The sequence below is a fragment of the Lycium ferocissimum genome, chromosome 4 (assembly GCF_029784015.1).
Source record: "Lycium ferocissimum isolate CSIRO_LF1 chromosome 4, AGI_CSIRO_Lferr_CH_V1, whole genome shotgun sequence".
NCBI lineage: Eukaryota > Viridiplantae > Streptophyta > Magnoliopsida > Solanales > Solanaceae > Lycium > Lycium ferocissimum.
In genome coordinates, this window is record NC_081345.1 from 49,123,034 (window position 1) to 49,140,814 (window position 17,781).

Here is a 17,781-nt window from a genome sequence, read left to right on the forward strand (position 1 = left end):
GTCACGTACGTGTCCTTCATGTTCCGTCCCGATATCGCCCTCACCGATATTTTCACTAAAGGGATCCCGCCGTGTGTCTTATTTGAGGATTTTTTTGGACAGCTTCCGCGTTCGTAAACCTCCCGTTTCGACTGCGGGGGTGTGATAAATAATGTAAATAGGTAGTAAAAGAATATTTTGTAAATCTTCTAATTTAGGTTAGTATATTTTGTATCCTAATAGGACATTGTAACTATGGTATATTTACCAATTCAATCAATGAGAATAATCACGGAATTAATCTCTTTCAGACAGATCTTTCATCAGAGAGAAACAAGAGTTTACCTAAGCTAAGAAACCTTGAAGACTTGCTATGGACCAGTTACGGGAGCTGCAATCTTGGCAGCCATTTTCAACGGAGACCGGTCGGAGATGAAGAATTTTCATCGGGGTTTGTTTAGTTTTGGAAAGTGAAGCTTCTAAATCTATTTTTGTGCATTTGTTTTTCCCTTTCAGATATTTTTTGTTGTTTTGCTTGTACAGATTATTTTATTAATAAAATAAAGCCACTGCTTAAGGTGGTCACTTATTTAAAAATAAAAGGCCAAAGTCATAAATGGACCCCTGAACTTGTCCTGATTTTCCATCTAGACTCCCCAATTGAAATGTTGACCATCTGAACCCCCGAACATAAGATAAAATGTGCCATTTGAACCCCTCGTGCCAGCTGGGCACACGCGTGAAGCTCACTTGCTGTGACATGGAAAAATAAACCAGTGACATGGAGCCATGTCATGTTACCTTTTTTTGAAAAAAAAAATAATAATAAGCCATGTCAACAAAAATAATTAATTTTAACAAAAACTCTATTTTAAAATCTATTTAAATAATTAAAAAAATTGAAAAACCCAACCCATCCTCTCTGAAAGCCCACCTCCCCGCCGTCACTGCCGCCGCTGCCTCCTCCTCCGCGCGCGCGCGCGCTTTCTTTCTTTTTTTAAATTTTTAATCATTAAAAATTAATTTTAACAAAAATTCTATTTTAAAATCTATTTAAATAATTAAAAAAAATTGAAAAACCTAACCCATCCTCTCCGATAGCCCACTTCACCGCAGCCACTTCCGCCATTGCCCCCGTCGCAGCCGCTTCAAAATCTATTTAAATAGCATTTTTGTTAAAATTAATTTTTAATGATTAAAAATTTAAAAAAAGAAAGAGGCGACGGCGGCGGAGGAGGCGGCGGAGGAGGCATTGGCGGCAGTGGCCGCGTTGAAGTGGGCTATCGGAGAGGATGGGTTGGGTTTTTCAATTTTTTTTAATTATTTAAATAGATTTTAAAATAGAGTTTTTTTTAAAATTAATTTTTAATGATTAAAAATTCAAAAAAAGAAAAAAAATGGTCTCTCACTCTCTTGCTTAAAGCAAATGAGCTTCACGCGTGTGCCGACTGCACGAGGGGGTTCAAATGGCACGGTTTATCTTATGTTCGGGGGTTCGGATAGTCCAACGTTTCGGTTGAGTGTGCAGATGGAAAATCAGGACAAGTTCAGGGGTCCATCTATGACTTTGGCCAAAATAAAATAAAAAATTGAATTGGTTACTCAAGGAAAGATAACAACTTCTAATTTTTTGGATGGGTATAACTATGAGAAAGAAAAGGAAAACCCAAAATATGTATTGTAGTTTGCTATATTTTTTATACATATTTGATTATTTAAATTTATTTTAGACCGGAGTTATATATGCATGATTTATAATTAGATTATATATGCTTGATTTAAGATAAACTAGAAAAAGGAGTTATCTATGCATGATTTAAGATAAATAAGATTGTTAATCCTTTAAAACTAAAAAATCTATTTACTTGGGTGAACTCAAATTTAAAATAGTAACTAGCGTCACTTATATATATATATATATATATATATATATATATAGATATATGTCTTAAAATTCAATTTCACCAAACCTTAAAAAGATTGGAGAACAATATGTATATATGAATAAGTAAGATCATGCATTTAATATCTTTTTCTTTGTCATGCTTCGTAAAAAATTCAAAGCATTGAGTATAATTATTGTTTACTATATATACAAAGAAAAGGTAAAATAAAGAATAAAGAGAGAAGAATGCTTATAATTAGCAATCCTTCTGCCTTCTTTGTCTCTTTTTTATCCTTGCCTATAACCAAACAGATTAACGCCAGAAGGCAGAAGCGCAAAGGAAAAACTTGCAGGTTGATGGAAAGGGTAAGCAAACAACAGTTGAGGAGAAAATTACATTAGAGTAGGAATAAGCTAAGAAGATGTCACAAAATGGTCTTAGTAAAAAGAAACTTTTCAATTAATAATGAAGAAATTAATGGAAATTAAGTGCATTAATTGTCATCATTTTTAAAGTTGGGAAGAACTAATTTTTTTTAATCAACGGGAATAATGGATAAATTCAATAAAAAAATAAGAGTTTTAAAAAAAAAATGAAAAACAAGGAGGATTAAGTGGAAAAACAAGGTATATTGTTCGGTAGACTAGCTAGAATATACGTTTCAATGAGAAGAAAGGTAATTTTATTGTTTTTTAAAATTAAACATTTGAGATTCGTAAAGCAAAACTTGACGAGACTTTAATGCTTCTATAATTACTGGTGTCATAAATAATGTGAGGGAGTGGAAGAGTTTTATACTCTTTATGTAAATAACGTCACACCTCTCCAATTATTTAATGGTATGAATATAACCATTACAAGGATGTAAGACCATAATTATCATTTTAGTTAAAAAAAAAAATTAAGAGTTCGTGTAATGCAAATAAAGTATTACGTATTATATACGGGTACATCATAAAATCCATAAGGTTTGTGGTTCAGAATGGGAGTTATTTACTAGTCAGAAGTTTTGTTATTCACCTCTCTACTAGTGTTGCAGATTTTACTGCTGCTTATTGGGTACATGTTACTCTCATGCCTATTACTCTATGCAAGGATTAATTTCACAGATAGTAATCCAGGTTCAAGGAGGACATAAAGAATCAAGATAAAGAATTATATCTAAGATTATTTATGAAGTGAATTTTGAATTAACCATTTTACATATAACACAAATCATGAAAAACATTACAATAAGTCAATGAAGAGAATAATTTTTGAAAATTTGCATAAAAATTAGTAAAGGGAGAATGGGGAGTTGATTTGGTTATTTAAGAAAACGATAATAATAGTTTTTGATATTTTGGAAGAATTAAATATTATTATGAGCACGAGAAAGAAAATTAAATAAGAAATAGAAAAAGATAAGCAAAGGCAAAGAAATAAAAAGAAAGAGAGGAAATCTGGGAACCCCAAAATAATGTGGGAATGAATATAAGGAAGCTGTAGTATTGCATGAAAGAAATTATAAAGATGGGAAACAATTGGGGATCTTCCGAATAGGGGTAAGGTCTGCATACACTGTACCCTCTCACATTATGAGATTTTACTGGGTATGCTGTTGTTGTTGGGAAACAATAGGGGAAAAGATAAGCAAATAAATGATAAATGAACAAGAACAAATTGCAAAAAGGGTAAAAATGATTTTTTTGAAGTAAAAAAGGAATTAAGGTATAGGTAATGAGAATATAATCAGATACAAAACTTTTTCCTGTTGGTTATTTTTGTTCATTAAATTCTTGAAATTTTGAAAATGAAAGTTCTTACAGATATTTATTATAGAAATTATCTTAAGAAAATAATTGAGATGGGAGGATCAAAATTAAGTGTTTACAAACAATCCCTTCTTAATTGGAAATGTGTAGAATTAACAAGAAGTGCAGTAAGAATATTTTTTCACACAACCACTTATTACATAAAAAATGATTTTTGAAATAAAGTGACTGCATAGTAGTTTCATTTATAAATATTCCGGCAAGAAAAAGAATCATATTGTTAACTTTACTGCGCGAAGCGCAGTTAAATTTACTAGTTAAAAAATAAAAGATACGAAAGAACATTAGACTTCAGTGTATAAAGCCATCAGACATCTCCACAATAAGTAAAAATTAAACATTCTTTCTCAACCCGACTAAATCATTCAGTGGGGTTATCTTCTCCATAAGACAAGTTATGTGATTACTACATAGTCCCATCGAGCATAGTGAGTTGGGAAGCTCAACCATCAATTTTGTAAATTTCTTGTTGACGGGATCATAAACATAAAACGGGTTCTTTTGGTGCGAGTCACTTGAACCGCAAAGCAATAACTCACCGGAAGAAAGATTCCCAATAGGCTTGACCTTATAAAAGCATCTAAGGAGCTCATCAGGCAAGTCTATATTGTGCTTGCTCCATATGGAGTTTTGATGATCTTCTAACGCCCAAAGTTCCAAAACCGTCTCAAACTGTGTCTTCTTAAAACGTGCTACGGCTAGGCACCCTTCAAATTGACCAAATACACTGAAACTTTGCTCAAATATTGAGAGTATATGTGAGGGCACGCGTGGCAGGTTGAAAATTGTGAAATGCTCTTGGTGGACATCAAAGGCGAGAAGATATTCTTTCCCATTATCGTGGAAGTTCGGAGTTCTAAACTTGCAATAGATTATACCATTCACAAAGTAACTTTGATCAGTAACAGTGGAAAACCAAGGCAAACCTTCCTGAGCGATCTCTCTCCATCTCCATGCCGATATTGAACTTGTCTCAAGAGTGAGGATCTCGTAGACTAGTCGATTGGCAACTGTACTACTCACTTTAAGCAATTTGTACAGATTATCCACAGTATCAAAACCGAGAGCATACCAAACACTAAGCCCTTCACCGCGTAAACTTGAGGAGGGAAGCTCCATAAGTTCAAGAGTAGATATATTAAAAAGTGAAACTTGATGACCCGTGTGAAGGCAAGCAAGGCCATTTATAACGGGAGTAATATCCTTATAACCAAAATAAGGCAAACGCACTCGATGAACGAACACTTCATTCTTCCCATTTAGGGACGCGTAATAGAGGCCCTTCAAGCGAGAATAGTCGGGCAAAAGATGGATGAGTATACCACCGCAAGGCCTATGAGCTTTCATGAATTCAGGTTGACGGATCATTGAAGACCAAGATGTCGATACACACTTAAATCTGTCCAAGGCCTTGATGGGTAGCCGAGTTAGCACTTCGAACGCAATATCAGCATGAATTTCTTTAGCGTTTACTGAACTGCACCTGGTAATCTTCTTCATCTTCTTCCTTTTCGAGATGTCAGAAGGGATTTCTCTCTTGATAGTAATTTTAATCATCTTCTTCTCTTTCAAGATGTCAGAAGGGATTTCTTTCTTGATAGTAATTTTATTCATCTTCTTTGTGACTTGCGTATGCATGTGCTTTGTCATCTCCCCTTTTAATGGAAGCAAACCCTCTGATAGATTCCTAACCCAAGCAGAAACTGAAACCTTGTCAGACTAGGAAGGCATTATATATGGCGATAAATATGGTCTTGGTTAGTATTTATCAAAATATATAGAAGAGTGTGTGTATATATATATATATATGGTCTTGCTTAGCAGGTATAACTACTGAAAGACATTAAATCTATTCCTAAACCAACCAGAAATTTAAACCTCAGCATACTAGGAAGACATTACTTCTCCCAGTAAATATGGATTAGACTAGCTGGCACTAAAAAAATAATCATATTTATACTTTCACTATCAACTTAAGGAAAGAAACAGAAAGGGTAATTTTTTTGAACAATTGACAATCCCCTCAAACCACGTCCTCCAATATTTATTTATTTTAATTATTATTATTTCCCCCTCCTATATGCAATGTTTATTTTGTCCTTGACTATTTTATTCCCCATCTACGTAATACTTTTTTACATTATATATAGTATTTTATTTTTTTCGTAGGTGTGTTTTACTAGTATAACTTAGATTTTATTATACATTATCATAAATGTTAACTTAAGTTCATTAACATTGTAAGTAGAATAATACTTTTATGCATTTGTTATTAAATCTATTGCTATCTTTTATGATTGTGCCCACGTTGTGGATTTCACTGGGTATGTTGTTGTATTTTTGACGGTTTTTAGTTTAATATCACATGAATTAAGTACGCATATGTCTCTCTCTGTTGCGCATAAATAGCACTTTTCGTTTTGCTAGCAATTCTTTAACTAGATGCCTAAGTTGGGGCTGAAGGAAGCCGAAGATCTAATAATTTTTTAATTCTTAATATCCGAAGAGCTCAAGGTAGAGCTTGTTGATTAACCAATACACCACCCGATAATTGCTAACTCAATACCAAACAAATCTATATCTTATCGGTTGGCTAGCGGAATACATTTAAAAACCGATGACCGATAAGTCGAACCGTTAAACACAATTTCGAACCGCTAAACATAATTATCCGTCCGATAAGCAGCCCTAAATTATATTATTTCGGCAAGAAATTTGAGTCACAAAACCATGTGACTAAAAACTAGTATATTGTAATGTCAAAGGGCCAACTAAGATTCACAAACATTTCCATCTTAATTGGCAGACACCGTATTAAAAAATAAAAGATGCGAAAGAACATTAGATTTCAGTGTACAGAGCCGTCAGACATCTCCGCAATAAGTAATAATTAATCATTAGATTTCAGTGCACAGCGCCATCAGACATCTCCACAATAAGTAAAAATTAAACATTCTTTCTTAACCCGACCAAATCATTCAGTGGGGTTATCTTCTCCATAAGACAAGTTATGTGAGTACTACATAGACCTATCGAGTCTAGTGAGTTGGGATGCTCAATCATCAATTCTGTAAATTTCTTGTTGACGGGATCATAAACATAAAACGGGTTCGTTTGGCGATAGTCACTTGAACCGCAAAGCAATAACTCACCGGAAGAAAGATTCCCAATAGGCTTGACCTTATGAAAGTATCTAAGGAGTTCATCAGGCAAGTCTATATTGTGCTTGCTCCATATAGAGTTTTGATCATCTTCTAACGCCCAAAGTTCCAAAACCGTCTCAAACTGTGTCTTCTTAACACGTGCTACGGCTAGGCGCCCTTCAAATTGACCAAATAGTATGAAACTGCGCTTAAATATTGAGAATATATGTGAGGGCACGCGTGGTAGGTTGAAAATTGTGAAATGCTCTTGGTGGACATCAAAGGCGAGAAGATATTGTTCCCCATTCTCGTGGAAGTTCGGAGTTCTAAACTTGCAATAGATTGTACCATTCACAAAGTAACTTTGATCAGCAACAGTGGAAAACCAAGGCAAACCTTCCTGAGCGATCTCTCTCCATCTCCATGCCGATCGTGAACTTGTCTCAAGAGTGAGGATCTTGTAGACCAGTCGATTGGCAACTGTACTACTCACTTTAAGCAATTTGTACAGATTATCCACAGTATCAAAACCGAGAGCATACCAAACACTAAGCCCTTCACCGCGTAAACTTGAGGTGGGAAGCTCCATAAGTTCAAGAGTAGATATATTAAAAAGTGAAACTTGATGACCCGTGTATAGGCAAGCAAGGCCATTTATAACGGGAGTAATATCCTTATAACCAAAATAAGGCAAACGCACTCGATGAGCGAACACTTCATTCTTCCCATTTAGGGACGCGTAATAGAGGCCCTTCAAGCGAGAATAGTCGGGCAAAAGATGGATGAGTATACCACCGCAAGGCCTATGAGCTTTCATGAATTCATGTTGACGGATCATCGAAGACCAAGATGTCGATACACACTTAAATCTGTCCAAGGCCTTGATGGGTAGCCGAGTTAGCACTTCGAACGCAATATCAGCATGAATTTCTTTAGCGTTTACTGAACTGCACCTGGTAATCTTCTTCATCTTCTTCCTTTTCGAGATGTCAGAAGGGATTTCTCTCTTGATAGTAATTTTAACCATCTTCTTCTCTTTCAAGATGTCAGAAGGGATTTTTTTCTTGATAGTAATTTTATTCATCTTCTTTGTGACTTGCGTATGCATATGCTTTGTCATCTACCCTTTTAATGGAAGCAAAACCTCTGATAGATTCCTAACCCAAGCAGAAACTGAAACCTTGTCAGACTAAGAAGGCATTATGTATGGCGATAAACTTATCAAATTATATAAGTGTTTATATATATATATATATATATATATATATATATATATATATATATATATATATATATATATATATATATATAAGTTTCACGAGGTCCGTGTTTCGAAGCTTGAAGTTCAAGATATAAAAATAGACATTTAACTAAAGAAATATAATTTGTATTACACTTTTTTGTGAGCATATAATTTCTTTACTCATAGATAGAAATATGTTTATTTTGATGTCTTTTAAGTTTTAATTTCATTTATAATTTCACGTGGCAAATTTTTATGCTAATTAAATAAGATGATTTAAATATAGTTTTAGATGAAATTAAGGAAAAATTAAATTCATCAAAATGAACCTCAAGAATAATTTATTCTTCATATATAATTTATGCTTAAGAATATTTATTCTCAATTAACCAAATACAGTAAGAGATTTGAAAGATGATACGATCTTGATTGATATCACTGCTTGCATGTTCAACACTCTCAATAATTTCTACTTTTAGGGATGGTTTGGTATGATGGATAAGCAAAATTAGTGATGGGATAAAATTTAGTACCACCTTATCCTTTGTTTGGTTACTAATCGTGGGATAAGTTATCTCAGGAATAAAAATAGTGTTGGGATAACTTATACCCATCAGAGGGTGGAATAGTAATTATCCAGGGATAAAACAGTGAAATTGACTAAAATAGCCCTGAGGTTCTCAAAACCCTTTTTCTAAGGTGGAGGGTATTTTTGTAAACAAATAACTTTTTTTTAAAAAGTTATGCAATACATGTTACTTTTAATACAACAAACCAAACAATCAATAAGAAATAATTCTAGTATAAACTAATCCAAATATAAATAATTCTACAGATAACTTATCCCAACATAATTAATCCTATCATAACTTGTGTTCAAACCAAACAAACCCATAAGTATTTGTAAATTGTAATATATCATAGAATTTCAAAACTGATGGATAAAATTGTCCACAAATCATCTGACAAGTGGACCGTGGGCCCTGGAATTCCAAACAATTTAATCCACCAAAATTCCAACCTATCTTTAAAATGCCAACTATATATCCTTTCCTTTTTTTTCTTTGTTGCTAAACCCAGCTATCCTCTTTATTCTTCTTCCTTCACTTGAATCACCTTCTCCTTTATATCTTTGTTTCGTTTTCTATTTTGGATAATATACCAAGAATATTGATTTTTGGGTTAAAAAAACACGAAAAGGAATGTGGGACCTCAGTTTTGCTCGTTAATGGTGCTTTTAGTTTTTTTTAAAAAGAGGGGGGACCGTCGGGGTGGGGAAGATGGTGGGGCTTTTGGTGAACACATTACGCGCGATTAGTCGCGATAGGATGCTTAATAAATTCTGATTAGGTCTGTTGCGCACTAATTTAGTGCGCAAAAGGTACTTCGGTAACTTTTTTTTTTCTGGGTTATTTTGGTACCTTTAGTCACTTTTTGGGTCATTTAAGTTGTGGACAGTGGCGGAGCCACACTACGCAGAGGGTGTTCATCCGAACCCCCTCGGCGGAAAAAAAAAACTATTTTTACAAGGTTAAAATTATTTTTTATGTATATATAGTAGATGTTGAACCCCTTAGGCTTCTTCGTATGTTTACTTTTTTATATTTTGAACCCTCTCGGCGGAAATCCTGGCTCTGCCACTGATTGCGGACTCACCATAGCAAGTCACCAATTCAGAGTGTACCTCAAACTGATATATGTTGGCTTCAACTAATTATGTGTGTGAAGTGAGTCTCAATATAACAATTAGAAACGACCAATTGGTCTGCCATGCTATTTGAGTAGCCTAAGAGAAGCATCTCGTGTATGCTATATTGTCCTTGTTAAAAAGGATTCATGAAAGTGTCTGTGTATGTGTGCATCTCTCCTACTTGTATATATGGCCTAGTTTGATCATTCAATCATCTTTGTCTGCATTTCCTTGTATTTCTTCTTTTGATTGTACAAATTGATCTTGTTAATGTCTTTAAGATCCTGATTTAGTTGCCCTTAAATACTAGGTGAGATTAGTGTGGTGTACACAGTGAATTGCAGTATTCTGTGTAGTTGGTTCCTTATTTCATACCATTCTTGCTGCTTCATTTGCTCTACACATAAGAAAACATGTAACCCCAACATACATTGAATATCCCTTAATCTACAGAGGTGTATACTGTGAGTATACAGGGTATATGCCCGCTGTATATCCTGGTATATTCATGGTATATTGGATTGAATGCTACACTAAAGAATAGGCCTGCTAAAAACTCTTTCTTCTTTGCTCGAAATACTGTGATATACCACTGGGTATACGCCCATATATGCGCTTAATTATATAAAGGTGTATATCATGTATATCTGTTGTATAACACAATATATCAGGCTGCATTATTATGTTATTGGGTTGATTGTTGTTCTCTTTTCATCTTTTTCTATGATTTACAAATGTGATATGGGTATTAGAAGCGTGTGCATCTCTATGTTTCTGTGTATATCGGTTATGTATATTTGAAGTGTACCTGGGCTATTCAATGGTTTTGAGTGACATACTCATCATGTTAAATCCCGTAGTGAATTATTTGCTAAGTATGGATACCTTCTAATTCCCATTTTCCTTTTCCCCTTTGTATGAACTCTGGTGCGTGAGCCCATCATCTCCGCCACCCAACATCTGCATTAGATCGAGTCCAGTCATGGGTTAAAATGGCACGAAAATTAGATTGTGGTTTAGTAAACCCACCAGCCCATTTGCAACTAAACCCACCAGCCCATTTGCATTTCATTTTGCTAATGTTTATATGTGTATTGTAAAGATCCGTGTATTATTCAAAATCATGTAGAACCTAGTGAAATACAAGTAGGCAAACGACGTGAATGTCGTTAGAATGAATAGGAAATCTGTTTTTCAAACAAAGACCCAATTCAAAAGATAAATGACTTTTCTCCCTTAAAAAAGTAAGATATATGCAAGGTGTTTTGTAAAACTGATTTCCCCTTAAAATGGCTTTAAAGGATTTAAGGAACTTGTGCAAAACCGATATGTTATCAACCATACTATGAAAAGGTTTTTACTTGGAGTCTTCTGAAAGTTGAGCATATTGGGGATAAGAAACTTTTTTTTTGAGCGGACTGTCCTTCTTTTGGCGTGGTCTTTAATTTTTGTCCCTCAAATTGGTGGTCTTTGATTTTTAACCTTCACTATCTGGGTTAGGTTGAGCACTGCAACAAGAAAAAAAAAAAAAAAAAAAGAAATTTTGCAAGGCAGAATTTTGCCTAAACTCTACCTTAAGGTAGAGTTTGCTAAGGCATAATTTGCCTGCAAAACTCTACCTTAAGGCATAGTTTGCAGGCAAATTCTACCCCATCAGGCATAGTTCTGCAAATGTGGCTATATTTTTGAAGTGCTTCTATGATTGTAATGACAGATGAGAATCCAAATTAATACAAGGTAAAAGCAACTTTTATTATGCTTTTGAAGAGTATCGTTACAAATGAAAGGTTATAATGGTTTGTTGAGTTGACGGGGACAATCAACTGTCATGTAGGCTGAAAGTTTCATTGTTGATGTGTTATTGTGACTTGTTCCCAGTGTTCATTTTTTGGTAACCTTGTTCAGTTTTTTTTTTCTGTTGAGAATGGTAAGATTTTATATACAGAAGCATAAAGTTTTTGCCAAAATACATTCAAATCAGTTCATGTACGTCACTGTGGCAAACTATGCCCAATGGGGCAGAGTTTGTAGGCAACCTCTCCTTAGCGAATTTTTTTTAATTTTCGCCTAAGCAGGGATTCGAACCCAGAACCCTAAGGTTTTAGACGAAGGGCAAAAATTAAATACTTTCATTTTAATGGCCAAAAATTAAAGACCACCCCAAAATAAAGACACTACTGCTAATTGCCCGATAAGAAACAAACGCTTCGGTCCAAAATTGAGGGAAAGAAAAGAGATATGAGCTTGAGCCCACAAAGGGATTGATTTTAAGAAAGGTTGATTTACATCTCAAAATAAAAGGGTTTCATTCTAGAGGATTTCAAAAAGAAAAGTAAAAGTCGTAAATGGGCCAAAACTTTACGATTTTTCATTTAGATCCTCAAGTAGGGTAATCTATATGAACCCTTCAAGACAATTTGTTAATGTGCCATTTAAACACAATTATTGAGGTGGCAAAGCGCGTGCAATGCACTGCTCTAAAAGGGCTTGAGATGCCAATTTTTTCATTTTTAAATTTTTTAATCATTAAAAAAATAATTATAAGAAAAAACTTATTTTAAAACAATTTAACTAATAAAAAAAACATTTAAAAAAAATCCTAAAACCCAGCCCACCCTCCCCCGATCCGAAGCCGGAATCCACCACAGCCGCCGTCAATTTTTTCCGGTGAAACCGGATTCCACCGCCGCCACCAGCGTCGCTCTTCTCTTTTGCTTTGTTCAAATACAGCAAATTCGAGCCCTTAATGGACCAAAAAAATCAATAGTCCATGATTTCTCCATTAATGGACCAAAAAAATCGATAGTCCTTTGAAATAAACGCACACACAAAAAAAAAAAATCCTTCATCCAAACACACCCCTTTACTTTTCTTGCTTTTCCTCTTTCTTCCTGCTGCTACTATTGATGTTTATTATTTTTTAAAGTAAATTGTTTAGAAGGAAAAGAATCTGTTGGGAGTGGGAGGACGACGGATGGCTAGTGGAGGAAGAAGAAAAAGAGAGGAAGGAAAGGGGCGGTGGGGGGCTGAAAAAGAGGAGAGGGGTGGTGGGGTTTGAAGAAGAGGAGAGGGGTCGGGGGGCCGAAGAAGATGACTATTTTTGTTTTTACTTTTTTTTTTTTTTTTTTGTAAAATCCTTTTTTTTTTTTAAAGCTAAATTCCACGTGGCTCCATCTTATTTATTTTTTTTGCGTGTGAATTACATGCACCATTTGTGTGTTGTTGCATATTTATTTTGTGTTTAAATGGCACATTAACAATTGTCTTGAAGGGTTCATATGGTACGACTCTCAGTTGGGAGGTCTAAATGAAAAATCAAGGCAAATTCAGGGGTCCATCTATGACTTTAGCCAAAAGAAAAAAGTACAAGTATTGCTTAAGCTTGCTAAATCGTGACTTTTAAAAACAACTAAGATATACAAAATATTCCACTTGATTTAATTTAAAGGAGATAAGTAGATTACATTACTTTGACCAATCATAGTGAAACTATACTTTAAAAAAATAGTGAAACTATACTTTAAAAAAACTTTAAGTGTGTTTGGTTCAAGGAAGTGATGCAAACTATTTAAAGGGGAAATTTCATAGATGTACAACTCAGAAAAGTATATTTCATTTACATAGCAAAATTAAAAAATTACAATTTTGTAGCCTTACAAGCTATACAAATGCCCAAAACTTAGTTTGTTCAGCAAATCCACTGATCTCACCATGACCATTTCTGTCTAAAGTTCCCATATCTCCATTTTACCTACCCTCATACCATTAGTTTGATATTTTTTTTTCTTTTTTTTTTTTGTTTCTTTTGTTTTTCATTCCTAAATCATATTGCTTTTTTTGTTTCATTATTTTTGTTTCATTTTCTTATTTTTCACACTTATTTTTTCTGAAATTCACCAACAAGGAAAAAAAAAATACTATTATTTGACCTTAAACAACTCATATACATCTTATACACAATTATACATTAAAATATACGTTCTTATACACTGGTGTATATATACAATATACAATATTATACAGAGTCATATACAATTATACATACTTATACATAACTATACAAATTCGTATATATAATGTTTAAACAATATATCTATATTGTATAAGTGTATATAAACATGTTTATACATACTATACAAATTTATACACCTGTATATATAATGTTTAAACAATGTATCTACATTGTATAAGTGCGTATAAACATGAATTATACACATTTACACTAGAAAACACCTGTTATCCACCATTAAATCTCCATTTCAATACCAAATTCACCACACCCAAGAAGAAGAAGAAGAAGAAGAAGAAGAAATGCTTTCCATTTTAGATTTCAAATCTGAAAGTTTATCCATAATTTATTGACGAATCTGACAAAAAAAAAGGATCTTCCGATGATGTCACTCCTTTTCGCCGATGTCGGCTATGGATCTGGCCGGAAATCATTCTCTCCGACGATGTTCTCGTTTCTTCTAGATCTGGCCGTAAACGTTTGCTCCGGCAATGTTCTCTTTTCTTTCAGATCTGGTCTTCCGAATCTGGTGTGAAGATGAGATTTTTCTGATGTCGAATGATTTAGAGAGGGGGAAGAGAGAAGGGGTGCAGAGTACTACTGCAGACAGAGAATTAGGTGTTGAGAATGAGAAAATTTTGGGCCTTTTCGTGTAAAAAACAAAATATAGGCTAGAACGATAAATAATTTTGTACAAATAGACATACAGTGTTATTTCCCCTATTTTTAAACCTTTTCCTTAAAAAAAAAAAAAAAAAAAAAAAAAAAAAAAAAAGGTTCAACCTGTTATAAAGCTCCAAAATGATTTATATGGAGAATTTTCTTTCAAAATATGCCACGAGTATACAAGTAAAGGCAAGACTTCACTAACTTTTTCTATGCATATCCCTTTAAACACATTTTCTAAGCAAATTTTAGCCACAATTTTAAAATCCATAGGTCAACGGCATTTTGCGGATTCCTTCCGAGGTGCCAAACATCTTCCTCGGGGAATCACCAGTATCCTTAACCGAACTCTAATACCTTTTTAAAGGTTTTCATAAATAACCTTAAAATAAATGGTTTCCTAATTTCCATAAATTAATTAGGTGACGACTCTATTAAAGCAACATAGAAGTCAAGTAATAAACTTTTGCGCCAAGATACAATCCACAATTTTAACATGGACTTACAAAGGACAAGAGAACTAGCTTGACTGTTTAGAGAGGATGAAGATCGACCCAAGGTATGATGTATGAGAAATTGGTAGGATATAAGGTAAAAACTTACCCGCACGACGTGTGTTTACCTCACTCATCACTTAACTATAGCAAATTTACATAATTTGGTGTAAACATTCAATGTGAGTACGCATTTACCATAATAGTCAATAGAACGTTCTTACTTGCAAGATTCTCAAACATTATCCGGTAATTGATACCTTGTGATAATATTAAGCTAGAAAAGAGTATACTCCACCCATTGCATTGCATTGCATTTATTTCACTTGAGCATTTCACTGTTTTCTATATATTTAATTATTCTTAGACATTATTGCAGATATTTTCCTCCAAGTTTCGTTTTGTACCACTAATTTTATTTGTGATTTACCATATTACCTTACCTCCCTAGTTTTAATTTTTTACAATAATTCTTTTAACCAATTTATCATTTAGAGTGAAGAATTTCTACTTGATTAATTTTCGCTTTTCTAACATTAAGCTATTTTCATTTATCAATTTTATGAAGCCTTTTAGCTAATTTTTCATGAGATTTGTACCATAAACATAAGTGGTACTCGATGAAACTGCAACCATTGTACTACAACTCCCAACATATTTTTTTAATCGCTGCTCCTTTCTTTTAGGATTTAAGTTACATATACCAGATCAATTTTCTACATCATCGATATAATTTAACATGTGATAGTAGATTACTTACCAAAAAAAAGAGGTTACTGCAATTATATTTTGCAGTGACTTGATGTTGAACAAACTTTTTACACCTCAAGTGCATAGATAAACTATTTCTTCTTTAAAATTTATAAGCTATGCCAACTCAAAACTCTCCTGCCTCTTTCTCCCATCAAACTTCCGAAATAAATGCATGGTAAATATGTCCTTCGTTAATAGTAAATCAATCAATGAATATTCATCTTCTTCCCTCTCTTTTTCTTTTCTCCCTCTCTCACACACATCCCTGATTCAAAGGAAGGAAGCCAACGCCATAGGAGACTAGACAAACGCTCCATATTTAACTACACTTATGTACAGGGCAAAAAGGAAATGGGAACATATAGATCAGAGGAGGATTATGATTACTTATTCAAGGTGGTGCTCATAGGGGATTCTGGTGTTGGCAAATCGAATTTGCTATCGCGCTTTACTAAAAACGAATTCAGCCAGCAATCTAAGTCCACCATCGGCGTCGAATTCGCCACTCGTACCATTCATGTTGATGACAAAATTGTCAAAGCCCAGATTTGGGACACTGCTGGCCAAGAGAGGTATCCCATTGCTCTCTCAAATCTCAATTTCCTTTTCGTTTTAACATGTATTGGATAGCTGTATGCACTAGATATTAATTTATCATTCTTCTCTCACCAAGAATCTAACCAGAGGTCTTGGGTTCGCACCCTAAAAATGGAGGATCTTTCAATAGGAAGGGCTTTGCCCCTCATATTGAACCTATCAAGCGCGAATTCAAATTAACTAGACGAGTGAGCTTTATATACAAGATAAATAAACCAGAAAAAGATTAGTTTTTATCATTTGTACAACTTTAATCCGTATTGATCAATTTCACTATCATCCTTTTTTTGGTTTTCCCACTGATGTTCGGTACCCGCATTAGGGCCCGACCAAATCTGAATTCTCATGTTGGAATAAAACCCTCCCTAACAAAGGTGACTCTATACCCTTGGCTCTAACCCGAAACCCAACTACTTAGATATAATCTATTTGATCCAAAGTCTCCGTAAAGAATCTGTTCGTAACGAAATGACTTCTACGTAAGATTTTCAAGAATGGCCGTATCAGGTCATGTCAAATGCAACAAATATAAACATGGCATTTTTTTTTCCCTTGAACTTGAACTACAAGGTTAAAATCGTCGTATTGATCTTAAAATAAATAATTGTTTAATGGGTTTTTAAGACAATTACAGCTTCTCCACCTCTATTGTAATGGCAGTGAAAATAAAAAAGAAAGAAAACGTTCAACCAAGTATTCATATGCAATGTTATTTCACCTGTGATGTTATTTCACTATGATGCCTGGAGGAATTGTTTCTAAACAGCTTTCGGCCATAAAAAAAAGGTACCGGGCCATCACAAGTGCTTATTATAGAGGAGCTGTTGGTGCTTTACTTGTTTACGATATTACTCGCCACGTAACATTTGAGAACGTAGCGAGATGGCTCAAGGAGCTCAGAGATCACACGGACCAGAACATCGTCGTCATGGTAGTAGGGAACAAGGCAGATCTCCGCCACCTCCGTGCGGTCCCCGCTAATGAGTCGAAGGGTTTTGCGGAAAGGGAGAGGACCTTCTTCATGGAAACATCTGCTCTTGAGGCGTTGAACGTTGAAAACGCGTTTACAGAAGTGTTGACTCAGATTTACCGGGTGGTTAGCAAGAAGGCTCTTGATGCAGGAGACGATCCAACATCTTTGCCTGCAGGACAAACGATCAACATCGGAAACTATGTATCTGCTATTAAGAAGGGCGGATGTTGTTCCAGTTGAACAAAGGGTCAACCACTCACTACTACATTTCTCAGAATGCAGCCAGGGGTGGAACTAGAAACCAAGGTCCGGGTTCGGCTGAACCCAATAACTTTGGTCCAAACACTATTCGTCTCAAGAAACTCATTTACTTATGTACAAATTATTAATTTAGAATTTTGCAACTTAACAGTGCTAGAATCCTGAACTCATAAGCTTCAAATTATGGTTACGCCTCTGAGTGCAGCTATTTAAATGCGGAAAAATGCAGGACTGCTGAGAATTTTGGTTTCCTGTACAAAATTTGTGTAGCGC

General features: G+C 34.5%; 3 protein-coding genes across 3 annotated transcripts; 1 reads left to right on the top strand and 2 right to left on the bottom strand.

Annotated features, from left to right (window-relative positions):
• Nucleotides 1-3,946: 3,946 nt before the first annotated feature.
• LOC132053417 (F-box protein At5g18160-like) lies at nt 3,947-6,274 on the bottom strand. The gene has a single exon (XM_059445446.1). It carries the CDS (start codon nt 5,327-5,329, stop codon nt 4,013-4,015), a length of 1,317 nt encoding a protein of 438 aa, XP_059301429.1. The 5' UTR covers nt 5,330-6,274; the 3' UTR covers nt 3,947-4,012.
• Nucleotides 6,275-6,625: 351 nt separating this feature from the next.
• LOC132054149 (F-box protein At4g19940-like) lies at nt 6,626-7,906 on the bottom strand. Its single transcript, XM_059446207.1, has one exon. It carries the CDS (start codon nt 7,904-7,906, stop codon nt 6,626-6,628), a length of 1,281 nt encoding a protein of 426 aa, XP_059302190.1.
• Nucleotides 7,907-15,691: 7,785 nt separating this feature from the next.
• On the top strand, nt 15,692-17,487 carry LOC132053418 (ras-related protein RABA1f-like). Its single transcript, XM_059445447.1, has 2 exons — nt 15,692-16,249; nt 17,061-17,487. The coding sequence occupies exons 1-2, from the start codon at nt 16,029-16,031 to the stop codon at nt 17,485-17,487; spliced, it is 648 nt and encodes a 215-aa protein (XP_059301430.1). The 5' UTR covers nt 15,692-16,028.
• The last annotated feature ends 294 nt before the right edge of the window (nt 17,488-17,781 follow it).

Coding starts and splice junctions, on each gene's coding strand:
- LOC132053418 (XM_059445447.1), top strand. CDS start 16,029: ATGGGAACATATAGATCAGAGGAGGATTATGATTACTTATTCAAGGTG. Junction 16,250..17,060: donor GACACTGCTGGCCAAGAGAG/GTATCCCATTGC, acceptor CATAAAAAAAAG/GTACCGGGCCATCACAAGTG.
- LOC132053417 (XM_059445446.1), bottom strand. CDS start 5,329: ATGACAAAGCACATGCATACGCAAGTCACAAAGAAGATGAATAAAATT.
- LOC132054149 (XM_059446207.1), bottom strand. CDS start 7,906: ATGAATAAAATTACTATCAAGAAAAAAATCCCTTCTGACATCTTGAAA.